General features: G+C 38.3%; 1 protein-coding gene across 2 annotated transcripts in view; it reads right to left on the bottom strand.

Moving 5' to 3' along the window:
- The window catches only part of LOC134531211 (dynein axonemal heavy chain 2), an 864,487-nt gene that overhangs the window by 63,869 nt on the left and 776,966 nt on the right, over positions 1 to 23,652 (bottom strand). For both annotated transcript variants that reach the window (XM_063366870.1, XM_063366871.1), the window contains 2 exons: positions 20,292 to 20,476; positions 4,828 to 5,050 (listed from right to left, as the gene is read on the bottom strand). In XM_063366870.1, the coding sequence (XP_063222940.1) occupies positions 4,828 to 5,050; positions 20,292 to 20,476 (408 nt within the window). The remainder of the gene's footprint in view (positions 1 to 4,827; positions 5,051 to 20,291; positions 20,477 to 23,652) is intronic.

The raw sequence follows: 23,652 nt of genomic DNA, 5'->3' as shown, positions 1-23,652 counted from the left end.
TGATTGTTCTATTGTTTTTAGGTTTCTCTTATTTTTTTCTCAGTATCCTGATTTTCTATTCTTGTATAAGAATACACCTACTAAGATTCAATCCTCAGTGAGATGCTCTATGTCTAGTTACTGTTTTGAGTTTATAATTTATCTGAGCTACATTTTTGAAGAATTGAACCCCCCTCTGAAAGTGACACGTGACAATATTATACTTTTCTACATTTCAAAGCTATTACGGTAACTTGTATTTAATTTTACAATATTATTATTATTATTTTGGCTTTTAAATCTCCGAAAATATGACAAAAGAAATACGTGATCCGATCAACAGGAATCATTTATGCTTTGTTTATGGCCTGTTGGCATCCAAAGGAAACTGATTTTCGGACATCTCGTGATGTTTGATAAAGAAAAATATTTTAGGTGTTTTAAATCGGCAGAATACTAATTATGACAAAATATTAGTAGTGTCTATATTTTAGTTAAGAAAATTAATGGCATAGAAAATTTGGGCATTATTTAATGCAAAACTGGCGTATTGCTGTCATGTTTGACAAGTTTCTCTCGTGAGTAGAGTTGGGATAAAACCATTTTCACGTATTTTTGTTTGTTTTGCTATAAACATCAAGTGAGGCATTCATTATTTTTAATGCTGTCGTATTTCTGGTATGTTATAGGTAATTACGTACGTATGTCAGACATTATGAAAACAAGTAATCATTAAACCTGGAAAAAAAAAAGTTTAAAGATTGCTAAAACAGAATAAAGATTTGCGGTTTTCCTTCTTTCCAGCACTGTAAATTTTTATTTTGAAGGAAATGTGTACAGTAGAACCCCTGTCATACACTTTTCAACGGAAGGCACAAAAATGGTGTATGATGCGGGAAAGTGTATGAACAGGGAATGGCAATAATACAATTTTTTTCCAATCTAGCATACCAGCACAATGTCAGATTAAACATAAATACATATGCGTAAATAATTGCATTATATTAATAAAAGATATGAATTCATAAATATATATATATATATATATTTATTTATAAAATAAAACCACCAGAAATGTAAAATACAGTCCATAATCAAGTAAAGCTGACATGAGAAACAGTGGCCTTACAAAATGTTATGAAGTCCTTTCTTGGAGGGAGGAAAAGTCACCAAGCCTAAATTAAAAATAAAAATAAATTAGGCAATTGTAAAAAAAATCATAACTTTTTGCTTGTTTGTTTTATTTTACAAACAACTTTAAGCAACTAAACAATTTTCAATAAAATTTTAATTTGAGAAACGTAAAATACAAAACAATCCGATCGTAAGAAAATAATAACAAACGGGTATATTCAGTTCAAAGATTAATGAATGCACAAAATATGAGATACATGCCTTGGTAAAACGCGTGCACCATTTTCATAATCATTGCTAGTTTGCACCACTAGTCTCGCTTAGGTGCTGGCTATAGATGCTACTAGCGAAGTGCACAGTCTTCCTGATACTATCCATATCTATGGTGATATAAAGTTATTTTCTTACATTTGCAATGGTAAACAATGAACGTTTTTCAAAATAAAAGCATTAAAACGTAGTTTCTAAGGAGGAATATAAAAAAACATTTGTGAATTTTAGGGCTTTTCCGCTTCGTAAAAACGTATGAAACGGGAAATTAATGATTTTATAAGTGTGTGTTCCGGGAAAGTAAACCATTTGTAAAAGTACTTTCGGCGGGACCAAGATTAATTGGCGTATGACACGGGAAAATGTATGAAACTGGAATGTATCATTGAGGTTCTACTGTATTAGGTTCATTAGCTGATTGATTTGAGGTTATGTTATATCTAGTAAAGATAAACTTTAAATTCCCGAAAATTTCGGGAAATTTATTTTCCCTCCCGATGGGATAAAAGCCTCTATGTTCCCGAAATTTTTCCCGAATTTCGGGATCACGCACAGGCCTATATAAAATACATCAATGTTCCAAGTTTTACTGTCCTTCAATGTAGTCACCAGCATTAGGTACAACCTGTTGCCAGAGATGTGGAAGTCGTAGGGTACCTTTAGCAGTGCCTGTAGCGTTAATAGTTCACATGGAGCAGTCTACTGCCTGAAGACTGTCGGGAACAGTTCTGAAGCGAATGCCAGGAAGTGGTTCCTTCATCTTAGGGATTAAGTCTTGGGAGTATGGTGGATGGTGCAGCACTTCCCAGCTCCAGCAAGCGAACAAATTGGCCACAGTTTGCGCTGCATGTGGCTAAGCATTGTCCTGCAAAATGATTGGTGGGATCTGCAGGAAGTGTCACCGCTTATTTCCCAAAGCTGGTCGCAGGTTGTGTTCCAAAATGAACAGTAATACTGTGCACTGACTGTATGCTGTGGGGGAACAGTGTGCGTAAGGATAACACCATCACTGTCGTACACGAGACTCACCATAACTTCCACATTGCTGGGAGTTCTCACAAACTTTTGATCTTCGGGATGACGCACAATGACACCATTCATTTAATTGTCGTTTCAGTTTTGGATCGTACGATTTGGCCCATGTCTCATCCAGCGTGATGATATGGCGCAAAAAAAGCCTCTTCTTGACGCTCATAGCGCTCCAAGTGGTTACAAGCAGCATCGTATTGTAGCCATTTCATCATTTCCATCAAATCATGTGGATCCCATCAAGACACAATTTTTCTAATGCCCTGGCTTTTCTTCAGAATGTGAAGCACAGTCGTATGCGCTAATCCTGTCTTTTGAGACAGCTTTATGAATCGTATGGCGTCGATCACTGTCCAATAACGCGGCAAGAGTATACACTTCTTCACTGACATTAGGACGACCTGGCCTAAGCATGTCTGCCAAATTTTCACGTCTCTCGTTGAAGGCTTTAACCTAATTGCCACTGTTCTGTAAGGCAATGCAGATTCCGCGCAAGCCTCTTGAAGATCTTGATGACCCTGTCGTGCTGTACCACTTCTGGCACATTCAATCTTTATCCTACTTCGTTGTTCCTGTTTCGAAAACATCTTAATAACACTACATTCGACCGCCAGCTAACATGAGGCTCTTCTCGTCAGTGTGCATGCACGTGTAGTGGAAAGGGAGAGACCATTTGTTCTGTGATAAGATAGGTATGTAACTACCGTGTGGTATGAACATTATTTAGTTCTGGTTCCGTTGCATTGCGTCTCTACAGCAGTGTTGCCACTATTAAAGTTCCAATCCTCGTAGTTTTAAGGTTATAGTGAACTAGTAGGTATTTAGACTTGTATTTTATCATTATTAATATTCTTTTTGAAAATTTTTGTGTTAACATGTTTCATTTGGAAAAAAAACATTTTAACTCTCACTTTTCTTACTAAGTTATGTGTTTTTTCAGTATATTATTTACTTTCAATTTTGTTTTAAAGCCTATATTTTACATTTTGAGCTATTCACAAGCTTTCATAATGATTCTGGTACATTAGATATTGTTTGAGTGGAAGGAAGGACGAGAGACAGGTGTACGACTCGGCGGTGCCCATTTTTTCTGGACTTTTGTCAGTTGCCAATGCTTTCTGGCTCTGTGTGTGTGAGAGAGAGAGAGAGAGAGAGAGAGAGAGAGAGACAGACAGACAGACATCAGTAAAGCAGGCACGGACTTCTGGAAGATTTTCTATAAAGAAATGTGTTGTGATTGGTTGTTATGTCAAAGATGTGTTGTGATTGTGCAGTGAGGTCACGTGACTCCCTCCTCCGTGTGTGGCTGGAGGCAGTGGTGTCATCCCACCAGCTCTCTGCTTGATGTCGCCAGCAGTGGCTCAAGCCAATTAAAATAATGAATTAAGTGACGAACTTCATAAAACGGTGTGTGATAAATCGTTACATACAGGTAACAGGCGTGCGGGACGCCTTAAGAGCCCACATCATCTGTCATCAGTGTAAGCATGCCCGATGCTGGGAACGGGCCAGGTCTTGGTAATTTATTGGTTAGTGAAGGAGGGTCCGCTGCGTCCGTGTGCCTTTTTCATACGGTGGCGCCTTTTTATAACTTTTCCCATTAAAACATAACTCTTTGCCTAACAATTGGCGCTCCGAACATGAGACTCATGTAACAACACCCTTAACGTGACCTTACCCAGTTGGGACAACTTTTGAACAACATATTCTGCATATTAATTCTGTAATGATGGATTCCTTATGGTTGTCATATATTATGTTTTGTGAATACATTGGAATTTGAAATATCCAACAAATTGAGAATCTAGTAAGCATTAAGTGTGCTATTCTTATATAATATAACTTTAATAACAATTACTATGATTCAGAGATACTAAAGGTATGAGCCCCAGTCCTCACTCTTTTAACTCCAAGCTCATCACATCCATTCTGATCCCATTTCAGGTACGAACAAGGTTCAGATTTCCTAATTTAATTTATAAGCTAATTTTAAAAGATCTTGTATTACTGAATCTAATTAAGTACGGTACCAGTATTTATGGGCCTAGATAAAAAAAAATAGTTTTATTATTATTTAAGAAGACTTATAATTTTAGTTTTTTTTTATGTACACTATTTTCTTGATTTAAACCTTTTCAAACTGTTTAAAAATACTTTTTTTTATTTAATATTTGTATTTATTAGTAAAATTATAAATTGTATTTTCTTATGGTTACGTGTTAGATAAGGCGATAAGTGCCTTAACTTCACAACATTAAAAAAAATAAGTAAATAAAAAATGAATGAATAATACACAATTCATTATGTAAACAGTTAAAAGGAACAGCCTTCCACACATCAAGTATATTAATCTGTTAGCAGTATATTATCTCTAGACGAACAAATTTTTGTTTTTACTGGTTATGTGTAATTTACCTTATCCTCCTTTGAGACAGACCCACCAATAGCAGTAGTAGCTTGCATGTTCATGAGACTTTCAAAAACACTTTTTGCCTCTTCCTTAAGGTATGCTATATCAGCATTCGGATGCTGTCCAAATGTCTCAGGCTGATCCATTGCGGGCAGAAATGAGATGTAGTCTCGATAAGACTGCAAAGTTCCATCTCTTGGGACAAAGTATGTTGGCAGCACTGACAGCCTAAAACCAAAAAAATATCATTAGATATGTGAGAACACTAACCCACAACAGCACAATGTTTCTTTTACAGCTGGGTCAATATCTGATTTTAGAAGCTGATTATTGCTCTTGATGTTTTCGTAAATTTCTTTTTTAATACACATACACATTTATTTGTTTCAAAACAGCTACACAATATTTATTCACAATAGCTGTTGCAAGTATTGAAGTGGTGAAGATATTTTTATTTCAAAATGAAATTAATTAAATATTTAAAGAACTTTAATTACATGCACATAAAAAAACATTATCTTCAACAAATGTGCAGATGTAATACTGGGCTGCAGAAATAAAAATTAATGGCTTTTTATATACATTACTTATTTATTTTGTAGTGTACTTCAGCCACATCGCCGATGACGTCTTGGCGCGGCCACCGGCTTACATCTCTCCGTCCACTCTCTCTCTTTCAGGGTCTCGTCGTCTCTCTCTCTCCTTTCTCGCTTCCCCTCCCGGCTGAGCTCTGCGCAGGCGCGCTAGGCCTGAGGCTATACTATTTAAGCCCAGGAGAGCTCAGACTCATCCTTATTTGTCGTAAATTTTTCGGCGGTTCAATAGCTTTCGGATTGAGTAAAACTGTAACTAGCATGTAGGAGTCCACGAAACGTAGGCAAGGAACGGCGTGGTGCTAGGAAACGAACATGACAAGTATTTAATTATTCTGGTGTTCGTGGCAGATGGTGGCTCTGCGTAACCATGCGTTACAATATAAATCTAAAGTACTTCTAAATTCATCTTTCGGCTGCCACCTTATGAAAATTTAAGTTTTGGGTTGACTTGTTATTTTTGTGCAGTTAGCTCGCTGCGGTGAATCCGCCTTTGGGAGCGTAGCTCCATGACGTTGCCATGTTCGCGTGGTGTGACTTTGTTTTATGTGTTCACTCATGATCTTAAGGAAATGTGCGTGTGCAAAGTCGCACACCGCTACTGATTTTTGTCCCGCTTCACTGCGAGAGAATTGGGCTCGTGACTTCAGCGTTTTGTCGAGGAGGTGCTTCCATGTCACGCCTGGTTTCTGATACTGATATGCTCGGTCGAGCACTCAAAGTATTATTCGGCATTTTCAAACTCTAGACAGAAATATGTTGCAACATACTACATACAGGCTGTTATGAAAACAATCAACTAAACTTGGCACGCGAATAAATATCAGCAGTGGAATGCCACTGCGTTGGAAAAGCTGTCGCGGCTCGTGACGTCAACAACAGATGCTGGTTGCATGATAGTCACGCATGCCCGCACACTTCCAGTCTCACTGCGCAGACAAATTTTGTACCTGCATAATCATTATTTGCTTATTCTCTTGCTATTTACGAAGTTACACAAAATAAACAACTACGGTAAGATAAATTCGTTAGCCGCTAACATGTGTTTAGCTTTACACAAGACAAAACAAAACTTCTCACAATCTGGGAAATGTATGATCTTCGTTAAGGAAGCATTCGCTTACGTGAGAAGTTAGTAGAAGCTATATTAGCTAACCTGGACAAACCAGGTTTGTTTTGTTTACATTTTACCGTATATGACGCAACTTGGATAAATACAAGATATTAGGTTATTCTTTTGCTTTGATATAATATTTTATACACTTTTAGCAAAATACAATAAACGCGTTCTCATATCCGGCCAAGTGTGCACGGTAGTTTAGAATTCGGCATCATATTCTTTTTATTTTTCGTAGAGTGCAAAAGCTTGAATTTGCTTGCATTCAATAAATACGGTTTTGGCATAATGGAGTGGAGGAACACGGGGTTGCCACTTGAACAAACCCCGGCGCACAAATGAGAAGAAACTTAGTGCGAACTATACCCGAGATCAATTTTGAGCATCAAAACCATACACGAACACGGCTTATGTAAAAATAAGGTAATTATGCTGAAACACAAGACTTGGGTTAAAGGATACTTTAACCTTGCGTGAGTATTAGTGATCTGCAAATACAGTAGAATCCCGCTGATGCGACCCCTCATGGTTTCTGGAAATACGGACTTATAAACAGAATGGTCGCAATAGAGGATTCGGGCCAATTTTTAACCCCCCCCCTTCCCCCTCAAGTATATCCAAATACATAAAAAATTGCCTTTGTTCACATAGATTTCATATTCAGATAGTCTATGGTGTAATAAGACAACTTTTTAAATATATTACACCACGGACTCGCATACCCTGAACAATGGGTTCAGATAAATACTCGCGCTAAGTGAATTTGCGTCACGCGAGTTCCGCTATGCTAGCCGGCTGGTGGTTATTTTCGTTCAAAACGTGGCGAAGGAACTTGTGTGGATCAGGTAGAAAACATTCGGCTATAAACGAAAGATATAAGAACAATGATATCCTGAAATGCTGTGACATGTTTTTGGACTATATAATCACAGCGACAGACCGACAGGATGCGCTCCCGCCCTTGCCGTCAGCGATGTTTATTTTGACAGCTCAAGCAATTATCTTTTCCACATCCCTTCACAGCGTAAAAAAAAAGAAGAAAAAACACGTTGGAATGCAGATGGAAAAGTAACTATGCAGTAAAATAAATATATTGATGGCACTGCTAAATTTTTCTATTGAATAAAATTCGAGGTATTAGTGATTTTTCAGCAGAAACTGCTGTGTGACTAATAAACAAATTGTATCATAATAACTTAAACTTATAAAGTATTTATTAACGAATAAGCCCATAAAAATATTTATTTTACCGAGAATGGACTATACAACCTGTCTTCTGTCGCACGCGGTGTGGGAGGGGAGGAGGATGTTGGCCGGACGAGTTTCTTACGCTCTCGCAGAAGCTACGACAGCGGCTTTTCGTGCGGGCGGGTAAGATAACATGACAGCTGAGACGACTTTTTGTGCGATAGTGGACGTGCCGAGCTCGGCTAGACACTGCCGCATGGACAGTCTAGAGGGGTGGTATCTATTTTTAGCCGTCTTTTGTATGCCTGCCGGCTTACAGTACAGCTCTCATCAAGATAAACGTGAACACATAGCGACCAACAAAGTGTAACAGACTTGTTTTTCAGCCGATTTTACTCAAATTTTCGACTTTCTCTGCTCAAATTTTTCACAGTTTCTCAAAAAACGGTAGTATAAACGGAATGGACGCATCAGAGGGGGGTCGCATCGGCGGGATTCTACTGTAATGGTACTTTTCGGGGATATATGCGCAGTGTAATATAGAAATGTTGTGGTTTTCGCGAATTTATTTTTCGCATTTTCATGCAAAATTCGCATGAATTTTCGCAAAATTCGCGATAAATTCCAGGCCCTACACATAATCAATCACTTCTGCTGCTGTCATCTTCCTGTTATATTTATTATTAATATTTTTAAGATCACTATCATCAGGCACGTAGGAAGCAAATATTTAATGGGGGGGCAAAGGAGAGTATCATTATAAGTGGTGGATTTAACAAAGGGGGTGTCCGGGGGCTCTCCCCCGGTAGAAAAAAAATTGCTTTCTAAGGAGAAAAATGGTGCTATTTAAGCATCTTTAGTACATAAAAATAGAATGTACTACTAGCAGACATTTAAACTTTTTTTATAACAAATTTACTTAAGGCTCGGCATCACAAAACAGTGTTCACTTTTCAGTTTTCGCCTCGTAGAATTCATTTTAAAGGCAATTTGTTGAATTTTCCCACTGCACAGAGTACATAAATTACAAGCACCTTCAAATTTAGTCCCCAGATATCATCAAGTTATCTAGAGCTGTAGAAAAGGCAAAGATGTATTTATAATTAAAAATATGTTTGACTAATTGCATAATAATTACATGACGGTGGTTGAAGATTAATATTTGTAGTGTGAGATAATATATTTTGCCAACTGTCTATAGCTATAGTTATATTTTCTTAATATGTGCTAACAAACAACTGAAATAATCAAAACAAGCTATAATCAAATATTTAAGTGAGGCTGAGCCTTGAGTAAACAATTTAACAAAGATGTCATTATCCCACTCATTGCCCACTCTTAAGTAAATTAATTTGCATATCAGGACAGGAGAACTCTTAATATTACAAACCTCTGATTAAATATTCTTAGATGATGCCAATATTCAGAATGTATTGACACAAGCATATGGTGTACCTAGTGTCCACTGAATATATAATTTAAAACGTGACAGAAAAACTGTTTTACCATTAATAAATCTCAAAATCTAAATATCTTATGATAAGTTATATGACAAAATAACACATTCAAATTGATAAAGTGGTTTTTTTATTATTTTAATTTTTACTGTCAGACTTCATAAATCAAGGTCAATACAGGAAAGGTCTATACATCAACCAAATGTGAATTAAGGCTGTAAAGTTTTGAAAATTTACTATTCGTTATATTTTTTATTGAAAGGAGTACTAGAAAGTATTTACATTTTATTCAGAAAGGTCAAAATATTTTTTTTTTTTAGCATTTAAAATTAAAAAGTCACAAAATTAATTTTTCAAAAAATGCAGTTCAACTTGAAAAAATAAAAAATTAAAGATGGAAAAAAGTCTTTTGCAATAACACTCATATCATTTTATTCAGGAAAGTCGAAATTTTATTTTGGTATTAAAAATTAAAAAAGTCAATATTTTAATTTTTTTTTACTGTCAGACTCCCCTTAAGAATAAGTTAAAAATGCGAACCCCACAGAATAGGCGAGTGAAGATGCTTAAAAATAACTGCAAATCTGCTTGATAAATTCTTGTTCAATGATTTGTAGTTTCAAAGAAATTTTTTTATTACTCGATGGAATAATCACGAGCGACGAGCGAAAAAAAATAATGTACCGACATAAACTGCGCAAAAGTAATACCTGGGTTAAAGGAATCCAACTCTTCTTTAGGATCTTTGTCTTCACAGGCATTACAGCCTAATGTGCATTGCTTTTTAGGCGGTGGTTGTGATGAACTGCAGGACTGTGCAGAACGGTTTTTGAAGAAAAAGTTGATGCTTTTCTGAGTCATTGTACGCCGAAAAATTTAAAAAAAAAATGTTATAAGTTTTCTCCTTAAACCCAAAATGTTTTTCATCACTGCCATTCCGCACTACTCACTCACGATACTACAGATAAATAAGTTTATTTTTAACAGTTCTGTAGTACGGCTCACAAAGTTTATTGGACTTAAAAGCAGACGTACAGCTGTTGAATGATGACATGTGGAAAGCGCTCTGCACGTCAGGTCGTTACCGTTAGGTAGAAACGAGGCGGGGTGAATGCAAGGGTCTGAAGGTCAGATAGACGAGGGTGGACAAAAACGGAGCGTAAGCTACTGCAACGAGCGGAAACATTTACTGGTCTTATATCCCACAATAATATTTCCGCTATCAGCACTGTGAAACGTGAATATTTAGAAGAAGTCGTATTTATTGTGCCTGAACACTTATCGAAAAGTCTTAATTTATTTTAAGAATAAAGTAACGCACAGACAAGAAAATCACACAAAACCACTTAGCATTGCAATGAAGACAAACCACTTAGAATTGCAATGAAGACAATGCCTCTTGTTCATCTGATGCAATGGCCGGGCAAAACCATCACTTTGCCCGGCCATGAAATGTTATGGCCGGGCAGTCGCCTGGGTCGCCCCCCCGGTTCCTACGCGCCTGACTATCATCCCAGTGATAACCGTAAGGTTGATCAGAATAATTAATTTTATCACAGGGCTTCATTATAGGCTTCGATCTTGGCAGTTTAGGTGCTTCATCACATTCTTTGGTCATGTTATCAGCTTCATAGTCATTGTAGCCATCATCATAGAAGTCAGCATTTTCAACTGGATTGCTGTAAGAATTCAAAATCATTGATGCCGGAGTTTCTTCATTATATAAGAGCTTCCTTTTTAAGTGTCCATAATTTTTCCAAAGTACAGAGGATATACTTGAGATGGGCTTTTATGTATTCTCATTTTTCACTGTGATGGTACTTCCATTGGTTTCAGTCTTCCTTAACCCATCAGCATCCTTCAATTTAAGTTCTTTGTCGAGTTCAGGAGAGCTATGAACATAATCACGTTTAAGACAAGGAAAATTATTTACATCATGCAGCACACTCTTCCTCAGTGTAGTGGCTTTATCGATATCCTCTATACCATAAGTGGGCTTGACTTAAAAAGTTCTGGTGTGTATTTTTAAGCTATCATTTCATGTAAACAACCTCTTGCTACACCGATCACAGCTTAACATTTTGCAAAGGGTTTTTTTAACAGAGTCATTCTTCTTGTGACGTAAAGCATTCTTTCTCAGGACAAATTCCTTGTGGCAGTATCTACAGCAGTGTACTTTCAATACAGCTGCAGGCATCGAACCAGGATCCATATTAGCTATAGCATTCTATCTCAGGAAAAATTCCTTGTTGCAGTATCTACAGCAGTGTCCTTTCAATACAGCTGCAGTCATGGAACCAGGATCCATATTAGCTTCTGAGCCTAATACCAGGTACAAACTGAAAGTTTTAAATTGAAAATTACCTAAATAGAATTTTTAGTATTTCATCAGCAAGTTAATTTATCTCATACAAGAAACTTGTTGCAAGTAGTTCTCATTCTTGCCAGCAGATGTCATCCCGTGTTGTGTTAAGGTGTATATATATATATATATATATATATATATATATATATATATATATATATATATATATATATATATATATATACACACACACACACACACACACATACAGTAGAATCCTGCTGGAACGACCCCTCACGGTTCCCGAAAAAACGGTCGTACTTACGGAAGGGTCGTTCCAGAGAATGTGGACAATTTTTGGCCAATTTCCCCCCCCCCTCCCCCCCCCCCAAACACCTCGGCCGTTTCACGGAAAGAACCGTCCTTTATTTGGGCAGCTTTAAAATAACATCGTGCTAACGTTATGTAAAGTGGGTAGTTTATTTTTTATCCATTTATTGCCCCCCCCCCCCTCCCTCTCTTTCAGCGTCACCATTCGTCCCGCCGTGCCGGATGCCTGCCAGACACGTCTCTCGGCGCCAGGCGAGCTAACGGGCGGCGGACATAATAACCAACTGACGTGAGAAGGGAAGCGGACGTCAGAGTATTTTCCCTGGGTTTTAAAAGTGTGACAGCTGAGGTTGTTATAAATAAGGGTCGTGCCAAAAAGCTATTTTACATGGTACATAACTGGGTGGTTTGAAATATAGAGCGGCCGAAACACAAAAATGGGCCGAAGCGATGGCAACGTTTTTTTTTACAGCTTCAGATAATGATAAACAAAAAATATATTTAAGCTATATATTCAAGATAACCCGAAAAATTTAATTCCAAATACACTTTTAGTTCAATAAACTATGCTTGTAAGCAGTGGAGCAGTGTATACATATATGTAACAATAACAACAAAGAACAATTGAAAAAAAAAACTCACCAGATTACAGTATTATCCAACAAGATATATGCGGCAGCTGTTAATTAATTTTTTTAAGCATTTTTTTTCTTCAAAGTCACACATGTTAGACACGTCGACGAGACGTAAAAAAAAAAAAAAAAAAAACATTAACGAACATAAAAAAAATAAATACACAACACCTAACACTTTATTTATCGCCTTACTTTTTAAAAAAGTCCTTTATCGTTGCCTACTTTTTTTTCAAGATGGCATTTTCCGCAAACTCTTTCAACTGCGTTAAGCAAGACCACAAAGCATCACTCGCACCATGCCGCCTCAGAAGATATTCATAGACATCCCCAGCTTTAAGGACGTCTCTCGTCGTCGGCACAACTATTGGCTCTTCTGTTTCTCCCTCCCCCTCCTCCTCCTCCTCCTCCTCTTCATCGCTCGGCTCCTGCCCCTTGACGTCATCGGAATCATCATCTTGTGTACCCCAAACTGCAACGTTGTCATCCGCTGTCACGAACTATGCAAACGTGCAGTCTGGGGCCAATTGCTGCCACAATTCGTCGTCGCATGGCAGAGTGAAAATCTGATGCTGCAACTTCGTCGAGGGGCCCGGCTGGGGCTCGGCGTCCACTGTGGGTGGGTCGTCAGGGTCGTCAGGGTTTTCAGGGTTGGTGGCAGCGAGAGGCACATCGTCGACTGGTGTGACGAAGTTGGCGTGTCGGAAACAGTTGGCGATTACTTCTGGTTTCAATGCCCTCCAGCTGGTAACAATCGCTTCCATTGCCCCATACACGTCCCACTTCTTCATCTCTTTCCCCATGTTATGCTGCAACACCATGCTCCGCACAAGCATTTCCCGGTACTTCAGCTTTACCTGCTGGGTTATCCCCTGGTCCAGAGGCTGAAGCACGCTGGTGGTGTTCTTAGGCAAGAACACCAGCTCAATATTTCTGAGGTTATTGAGCGGAGGATGCGCAGGGCAATTGTCGACGAACAGGACAACTTTCCTATTCATCACACCCATTTTCGCATCAAAGCTGCGAAGCCACTTCGTGAAAACTGCTGCATTCATCCACGCTTTTTTGTTGAAGTCGTAGTTGCAATGAAGAATGTTCCCCTTGAAACCTCTCGGTTTTTTTGACTTTCCTATTACTAGGGGCTTCATTTTGTCGCTGCCGTCCATGTTGCAGCAAAGGAGGACTGTGAGGCGCTCCTTGCTCCTCTTCGCACCCTTGCATACGTCCCCTTTCACCGCAAGAGTACGGTCTGGCAAGAGGTTATAAAACATCCCCAGCTCGTCTGCGTTGTAAACGTCTGGAGGCTGGTATCGGCTGAGGATGTTCTGAAGCAAGGGCAACCACTCACTTACAGACTTCGGATCAACCGACGCACTTTCGCCGACTATCTTGTGGCTGGATATTCCATGCCGAGCCTTGAAACGATTCAGCCACCCGACTGAACGCTTGAAGTCTGTCAAACCTAACTACAAAGCGAGTTTGTCCGCCTTTGCCAACATCATTGGCCCACTCACAGGCAAATTTTGAGCTCTCAGCTCACCAAACCACTCCAACATAGCTTCGTCCAAGATTTTGTACGTCGCGCCCCTCAAATTATTCAGTTGCACATTGCGGCCTTGCTTCTGTACTGCATTAACAATTTCTTCTCTCTGTTTGAGAATCGTGAAGAGAGTAGACTTCGGAATGTTGTATTGCTGCGCTATCTTAGTCTTGGAAATTGTTTTCTTATCCACTTGCTGGATGATCTCATATTTGTTCATTAGCGAAAGTGTATTTCGCTTGGCACTCATTTTCACAAATGCGAAACGAAACTCCTCCAAAAAAAATCAAAATCCGTGTAAAACTGCGTGTCTCGTCAACGATCGTTCATAGAATCAAGCCAATAATTTTACCAAACCAAAATCCAAAAACAAATGCATGTGTCGTCAACAATATACAAAATTCACAAAATCAAACCACTAACCAAATCGGCGTCCAAGAAACAAAGCGTAATAAGTCGTCAACAATAATAATAACCAAGAAATATCCGAATCAACAAGCAAAAGAAGCGTATCCACCAGCGAGCAAGATCACAATAACAAGCCACAAGACAAAGACACGGGATCGAGACGGCAACAGAAATGCGCATGCGCACCACTGTTTACCGTTATCGCTAGGGTGGCCAGTCTGGACTCTGGAGGGGTGGTATCTATTTTTAGCCATGCGTGCGCCTGCCAACAGTACAGTGCTCGCCAAGAAAAACGTGACGCGCAGCGCCGTACATAGTGTGTAGCGCACTTGTTTTTCATCCGATTTTACTAATTTTTTTTTTTCGAATTTTTTCACGGTTCCTCGAAAACTGGTCGTTCTAGAGGGGGGTCGTTCGGGAGGGATTCTACTGTGTGTGTGTGTGTGTGTGTGTGTGTGTGTGTGTGTGTGTGTGTGTGTGTGTATGTATATATATATACACACAAACAAACACACACACACACACAGTAGAATCTCGTTATAGCGAGCACGGTAATAGCGAGAACACGGCTATAACGAGGTATTTTTGAGGAATTTACGGCGTGATTGCTTGAAGCGCGCTTTTGTTATTTGTCTGCTTTATCTCCACCCCTCTCGCTCACCACTAGACATCTTGCCGTTGACGCCTGTCACATTCTTCAACCTTGCAGTCGCCACCTAAGTGCGTGGCTTTAAAAATAGAATTCCGTCCTTTCTTTCTTTTATCAAACTTCCGTTAGTTATCGGTGCCGTGTGTAGACAAAGTTTGAGATTGGAACAGAAACAACGTAAGAAAGTATTTTTTACAAATTAGAAATATGTATGTTTTTGTTTTTATAATCGCTTATTTTCACGTTTTTCTTTTATCTTAAAAGAGATAATATTAAAAAGCTGCTCTAATGTGATTTAATTGTTTCTTGGTTAACAAAAACTATTAATTATCAAATATTGTTAATTGTTTATATTCTATTATTATTATTTACGCGACGTCATACTGTACGCGTACGCAATACGACTGGATTCGTTGCTGCAACATAACATAGCATGTTATGCGGTATCAGAAGTAACAAGTAACGTAACGATAGTAACGAGTACTAATTGTTATAGTAACGAATGCATACGGATACACATTTTTTCGTTACTTTTACACCTCTAGTAGGCACTACCGTATTTATTTCCGAATCGCTTGTAACTTTTGTTTTGGTCAGTTGTTGGGGTAACTGTCCGGGAAAGGGGAGGTGATGGTTTGAGTTTAATCCCAAATTTATTTTCTAAAAAAGTTGACAGGTTTCTTTAAATGAAAAAAGTATAGTTTTCCAGCGACTATTTCGTTTGGGGCGTACGTGCGTTGCCGCAGCCGCACTCCTGCTTTTTTGTAAGGAATTAAATCGTTGCGCTACACTAGCACCACCTGTTAGCAACATCCCGAAACAACATGGCCGCTAGCAGACAGCCCGCGTCGACAATAGATAGCAGGACAATGCTGCGTCGGCCGCGGGCTGAGATTTTATACTTATGTGGCGTGGTAGGGTATTCTGGTTATTTTGACACGATCAGTAATCGCATCCGTACTTATGGGGTATCGTTTTAAAGAGAATTCACACACCTGCTCACAGAAATTAAGATTTCGTTAATATAACCTGTTATTTTCCAATTATACAGGTTTAAACACAATTTTTATGCTATTTTCAGTTAATTTTTATTTTGTGGGGGCCAAAATTTGTCCAATTCGGTTATAGCGAGGACACGGTTATAGGGAGGATCAAACCCGGAACCGTGACACCTCGCTATAACGGGACTCTAGTGTATATATATATTATGTGGGATACGGGATGCTCACTCACGATCTTAATAGGAGGGCTTCGCTAGACACCAAGGTAAAGGAAGTTCTTCTTGCATGATAGTTATTCTCAGCCATCTTAAGGAATGTTATTTGACTGAGTAATGATTTTTTTTTGTTTGGATTCCACCTGATAAATATATATTTTAAGTGCTGATGCAGTAAACAGAAGTTCACTAATTAAACTGAACTCTGAATAAATTGCATGTCTCATTAGGTAAAAACTTTTTCATCTAGAGTTTTATTTCTCAGAAATAACCAGAAGCACTCGGAGAACATTAGCCGAAGTCTCGCCAGGAATAACCAGAAGCACTTGGCGAAACCAAGTGCTGATTTGGTAACAAGAATTCACTAATGAAACGAAACTACGAATAAAATTGTTTGTTCTCATTTATAAGAAAAACTTTAAATTACAATATTCTAAGGATGGATTGAGAAACTTGAGTACCACAGTGATGCAGACTGGGGGGAATGAGGCAAATGACATGCATTCTGTAGCAGGAAGCTGTTTCAAACTGATGAGTGGTTTAGTTTACTGGTAGGTATTGCAAAGATAAAGGTAGTTGCTTTATCCACAGTACAGTCAGAGTATGCATCCCTGTCTTTTACAGCACAATAAGCTTTGTGGTGAAGCTGAACTGTATGCTTCGTGATGTCATGCGCACGCCAACCGTCCATCTCCCTCTCCTTTCCCTCAGGGTATGTGTTTCCTCCCCTCTCGTGGCAGAGGTCACTTCGCTAGGTTGTTTGATATTCACATGTAGTTCCGCAGCGCACACGCCCAAGAGGCAGGCGTGACATAACGTAAGTACGGTGAATGCTTTGTGGCTGTACCTTTAACTTCTAGCCTTGAAGTTTAAAGTGTGTGAAATTATAATTTCAGCTTGCATTTCAATATTATTGTCTGGATTTAAATTTTTTGAGTTCGTCACAATGTCAGTTTCACCGTACTTATATTGCGTCATTGCGCACTTCTGCATGTTATGCTCATGCAAACTGGGTTAAGAATTAGGATTTGAATATGCTTTTGCTTTTTCTTTGCAAGGAAATTATCAGCTCCTATTAGGGTCGCTAGACATTTATGTCTTATTGTTGACCTGAATTTTCTAATGTGTTCCCTTGCATTGGGCAGCTTGCAATATTGTTGTCCTGTTTGACCTGCATAGTGGTAGTGTCTTGACCTATTTGTATGCAATTGCATTGCACCTGAAATGCTCTTTAGCTTATATTCTGTTTTTATAACTCTTGGCTTTGGGCCTGCGCGACGTAGCATTTATTTAGAGTGAGCATCCATGTAATATTTGAGTTTTTACGTGGGTACTCTCCTACGTAACTTAATTGTTTTAGAAATGAAATATTGTCTAAAGTAACGTAATGTTTCTTCTATTGTATTGTATTGTATTGAATTTTGGATGTGTTTCTACATTGCAACATTGTTCTTAACTTGGGGAGCGTTCAAGTATTACGTAACGAATTTGGGGGAAGGGGGGGGAGGGTCTTGTAAAACGTTACGATGCGTTACAGGGGCGGGAGGGGGGTTTGACCTACACGTTACGTCACATTGTTTTTTTTTTAACCCTTCAGAACAGTCGCGTAGAGACAGATTCTTTCCCGCATTTTTTAAAACTTTTTTCTCACAATTTCAAATGGCATGATAACTTAATATTTTTTTTACCTTTACAAAATTGCTTCTGCTTGCTTTACAGGATTAGTAAATAATGTTTTTTCAACTCCAAACGTAAAGCAAAAAAAAATATATATATCAACAGCTGTGATAGTTTTTCTCGTCACTCCAGTAAAGCAGTTAAAACAAACAAGCTCGTGGTACCTAGTCAGATTGACAAAGGATCATGCAAGTTTTCGCCACTTCTTGTGAGGTTGTCTGCTGATCTGTCGCCTCCTCTAGAAGGGTTTAAGCATATGCCTTACAATTTCTTTTGTCCATCAGTACAATCCGACCTAAAGAACCAAGTATGTTCAACCTGTGGGGTTTATTTTACATCCCACAAGAGTGTGCAAATGCACAATCGTTACATGCATGGCAAGACTGCCCAAGACCTTCGTGAAAGTTGAGTACGGCCACAGCGACTTGCTGCAAGAAGGGCAAATGAGCTTCTCTGCATTGTGCGCCGCTGTGAAACATCGTCTGAGGATGCAGATTGGCTCGACGAAGACGAAGTTGATGCAAGCGGGTTAACAATATTCCGGAACCCTATTCGTCTGCTCTCCGGATGCCAGTAATGAAAGAATCTGAGTGGCTGGCAAACCCATGGACAGAGGAGCAGTAAAACTCTAATTTAATTGTTTTTTTTTTTGCAATCTACTTATTTTAATTACGACTGATTTTATTTTAAATATTTTCGTTTTCGTTCGATCGTATTCTTAAATACGATTATATTTTGAAAAATATATTTTATTTCAGTTAGTTTTATGTTTATAATTGCATTGCCAAAGGTAAAAATAAATTATTAGAAATAAAATTTGTTATTTGATTTTAATAGCTTTATTAGTAAAATGCTAAAATAGGAGAATGCATGAGAAGAACAATGGCGGATAAAGCAAAAAGTGTGTTAGGACAGGGCCAAGTCAGGAAAACGACGTAATTAAATGTATGATTGAGTAGTAAAAATTTATTAGAACAAAAAAACATTAGAAAGCTCTTGCTTTTAAAAACAAGACATTTCAAATGTTAATAAATAACATTAACGCGATTAAAACAATAACAAAAGTATTTTAGTGACTTATTCCGGTACGTTACGCCACATAATTGTGACTTTTAGGTAAAAATGGTCACTTGGGGTTACGCAACGTTTTACTAGGGGGAGGGGGGGGGGGGTTGCAAAAACGTTACGGCGCGTTACATAGGGGGGAGGGGGGGTCAAAAATATCAAAAAATTGCGTTACGTAATACTTGAACGCTCCCTTGTCATGTTTTTGCAGGTGTTAAAAAATGCAATCAAACATCAGTATTAATTTAGCATTGCCTTTAAAGACATTTTACTGCTTCCCAGTTTAATTTATTTCCATTAAATTTTTTCTGTGCCATTTATCTCACTGCTGTCATGTCTTGTGTATAATTGAAAATAATAATTTTCAAGGAAAGAAAGAAATTAAAGCATAACGAGCTATTTGTAATACAAATCCATATTTGTTATTTATTTTGTTGTAACTGCTAAAGTTCTTAAACACCCATTCTGCTATGATAACAGATATTAGAACGGCCTAACCTGTGTTGTCAATGAAGCACGTCTTTGACCTCTACCAGTAGCCAGACCAAGCCTTGGTAGACTTCAGTGGTTAAGGTCCTAAATCCAAGTAATTGATCCACGTGATCAAAAGAAACTGAGATTTTTGTAACAATTTAGGTGCCCTTCACCTTGTCAAAAATACAGTTACTAGCAAACAGTCTAACTACATAGTAGACATTAAGGAAAACTTCTTGAAGGTACATGTCGCAAAAAAAAAAAGTAGAGCAAAAGCACAAGCAATCTATCACACTGTTTGGGTTGTTAAGGTGTGCGTGTAATCAATTTGTTTGTTACCTTTTATTTAAATGGAGGAAACTTAATGTTTAAATTACCCTCAACACTTTTATACACTGTACTATGTTACTTTGCGGTGTTCACACAAGGGGGAGTGTTGGAGTGTTGGAATATGTATGAATTGAACATTTACCACAGATCATGGCTGTTCTAAAATACGAGGCAATCTTGGCAATGCATATCGTAAGTCTTTTTCATGTGCTCGTGCACGTAATGTTTTGCTTTATGCTGTAGCAGTGCCAGTAAAGAGCAAATTGAATCAGAAAAAAACTTGTTTCTCACTTGTATTCTCCCAACACATACCACAGTGAACACCTGGCTTAGCATGCCTTGCTCAGCACTGTCTAAACTAGACAGGTGGCAGTGTCAACACAGGTTTTACTGAACAGACTGATTTCAGAACTGATAACAATTAAAAACCGACCTTAACACAAGATATCTTATTTGCTAAGTGTAATTAAACATTTTTGTTATCTTACCTGTAATTGTTTATAGTGAGGAGGTCATCATTGAAAAATCTGTTGATGTAGGTGTCAAGAACTCTCCTGTCCCATTCATCAGTAACATGGCCACCATAGTTCACTCCTGATATCAAATACTTCAGAGCATCCCACGGGGTCTCAGCGTACTCATCCAGGTAAATAGATAGAAGTTTTTCTGATACCTGTATTTTACAAACACATGTACAGCACCACCCATGCTGCCATGCAGCTCACTCTGTTTACAGCCTTTTGTGCTAACTGTAACTATTAATATCTGCAGGGTGGTAACAGACACAGAAAATGAAATTGTAATTTTGAGTACATTTTATTACTTTGTTGTCATTCAATATTTTAATTTATTGTTTAGCAAACATATGTTGCAATGATGAAAAACATTTTGAATCTCAGTTCAGGCACTAATTGAAGTACAGTATACTTTAAACTTTAGTTTCAATGCAGATTTTATATGAGCTGGGTAGAATAAAGAAAATTGAATCTGTAAAATATTGGGTGGGAAAAATAAATTCTTGTGGGAAACGTAGAAGATCAGGAATAGATGGAGGTTTAGAAAGTTTGTAAGTATGGATGGATGGATGTTTGTTACTCTTTCACGTAAAAACTACTGAATGGATTTGAATGCAATTTGGCCTACAGCTAGCTTATAACCTGGCTTAACACATAGACCCCATATTAATATGAAATTCCATCCCTAAGGGAGTGAAAAAGTGATAATTTCATTTTATAACAGAAAAAATCATAGGTCATAGACATACAAATAGTGAGTGAGTGTCATTTCTCTATGTCTGACACACGATCAAAATGTTACGATCGCGCTTGGCTGCAGTGCTTGGCATCGCCGCGCTCGTTCGGCCTGTCTGCGCCCCCTTCCACCCGCATCCTCTCCCTGGTATCTCGTGTCATACTATCTCGCGACATCCTGACCGTCGCAGCGCGCACCTGCCTCAGATCGAGTTACTTAAAAGAGGCCGCACTGCGGAATAAAAGGACTCAGACATGTTTATCGGCGCGTTTTGTGGGAACCCGATGCTTGTTGCGTTTATCGGCGTTCTTTCAGCAGCCGCCGCGTCCTTCGACAGGACTCACGACGCGTTTCTGGACATTTCGACGGCGAAGGTTGTGCGATATCTCGGAGACATGCCCGATTGTTCCGGACGGGAACCCAAGGGCTATATAAGGAGGTTGGGACGACCTTCGAGTCAGTCTGAGCAGAGAGTTCAGAGTGAAGTTGGGAGTTTTCCAGCGGCGGAGTTTCCGGGCGATAGAGTGGCGAAGTCCCTGGACGAAGGTTCCAGGGCGAAGAGTTCAGTTCCGGGCGATAGTGTCGCGGGCGCGGCGAAGTTCCAAGCGAGGCGTCGAGTGGGATCTCGGCGAAGGGGAAGTGTGGCGGCGGCGGCGGCGGCGGCGGAGTGCAGCGACGGAGTCCTGCGACGGGTGCATACGAGGGGTGCTGCGGTGAGAGTTGGGCCAGAGGTGCGGCAAAGCGAGGCGTGTGGAGTGTGAAAACGAGTGACTGGGGAATAGACATTTCTTTAAGTGTAGTTATTTGCCATCTTACAAGATTAATTGTAAGTGACATAAGTAGTGGAAATAAAACTGTGAGTGATAAAAATCTTTAATTGGGCTATCCTTTACGAACCCACGGTAAATCGTAACAATACACATAGTAAGGTCTGGCAAATTAATATTTTCCTCCTTGGTGAGACCAGTCTGCTTAGTGGAGCTTGCAGCGGCTAGCAAAATAAAGGCGCTAATAACAGTTTTGTTCTTAACTTCGTCAATAGATAGAGTTGCCTTGAATTTTAAATGCACCATCGTTTGATGCGTTTGTAATGTCCTTAATTTTTGTTTGTTTGTGCCGTATGCGTTCCTATATCATTCATCCGATTTCAATGAAATTTTGGTGATTTGTTATGCGCATGCCCATGAAGGTTACTGAGACAGTATAACTATTGGAACACGAATCGTGTCAAAAAATGTGTTTATTTCATTTTATATAGCGGCACTTCGTCTGTTTTTGTTGTATAAGTGCGTACGCATGACACAATTTATTTCAATATAAAAGAGAGACAGAGATAGAGTGATATTTATATATATAGAGTGAGATAGAGACGGAGAGATAAGTTGAGATAGAGCGAGGTATAGAGAATGAAATGGGTTAGATAAAGAGATATACCTATAGATGTATAGAGATATATAGAAGATATAGAGATAGTGGGAAGTATATATGTAGATATAAAGAGATAAATAGAGATAGAGATATACATAGATGTAGATAGAGATAATAAATATATATAGAGAGATGGATAGATGATTTGTATATGTGGAACTACTTCAAACATATTACAAAACAAAACTGAATGAGGCATTGCAATGCAGGCCGAGCATTAGCTAGATAATGGAATCTTTTCAATATTAGTAATCTTTTATTTTTCAGCTTTTTTCTATATTGCTAAATAAAGTCTAAATTACATACAGATCAGGTAAATAACTATAAACTGGCAGAACAATGTCTGTCGGGATCTGAAAGTCATATAAATTAATTTTCACACTTGACATTCAAATTAAGAAGACAATTACTAACTACACCCTGTGTTCAGCCTTGGCAATGCCGGGTATTGCAGCTAGTATATTATAAATTCTTCTAAGAAAAAATAATGACAATGTAAACATATGTAAGCCTGAACATAGTAATAGCATTTTGATAGGGACAATAAATCTTCGTGAACTGTGAAATACATACAATTTTTAATATGGGTCAAATTTTTTAACAGCCTTAATCATGAAATAGTAGTAACAAAATTGTCACATATTTACACTCACACCCTAGTTATTCACCCCTTTTGATTTAAATGGCAGTCACGTAAACTTATGTTAAACATATCCAGTGTGGCAACATTACACAAATATTTATAGCAAATTTCTTCTCAGATCAGTCACTTTTATTTTCCTTTGTTTAGTTTGTTTTAGAGTAACATAGTATTTTCATTTATATTAATGCATCAAGTAGGCTACTACTGTGTTAAAACGATTTATTTCGTTCACTTTTTGTCTATAGCAAAATAGTTACCATGAATTTTGTTTTGTAGTTAATAGTTGCAGAAATTATATTTATTTATTTTCCAATACTGATAGGTGAGACAAAAGAAACAAATAACATTGTTGCACATTAAAAATAACAATAAACACTAGGGGTGTGTGGGAATAGGTTTTTGTACTGCGGGAAATTTTCGGGAAAAATAAATTATTCCCGCGGGAAACGGGACGGGATCGGGAAAATTAAAAAAAAAAAACAAATTTTTAATTATAATATGAGAAGATGGTTTACAAGTAACAAGCT

This window comes from Bacillus rossius, chromosome 3 (genome assembly GCF_032445375.1).
Source record: "Bacillus rossius redtenbacheri isolate Brsri chromosome 3, Brsri_v3, whole genome shotgun sequence".
NCBI classification, from domain to species: domain Eukaryota; kingdom Metazoa; phylum Arthropoda; class Insecta; order Phasmatodea; family Bacillidae; genus Bacillus; species Bacillus rossius.
This window is presented reverse-complemented; position numbering and strand designations above follow the sequence as displayed.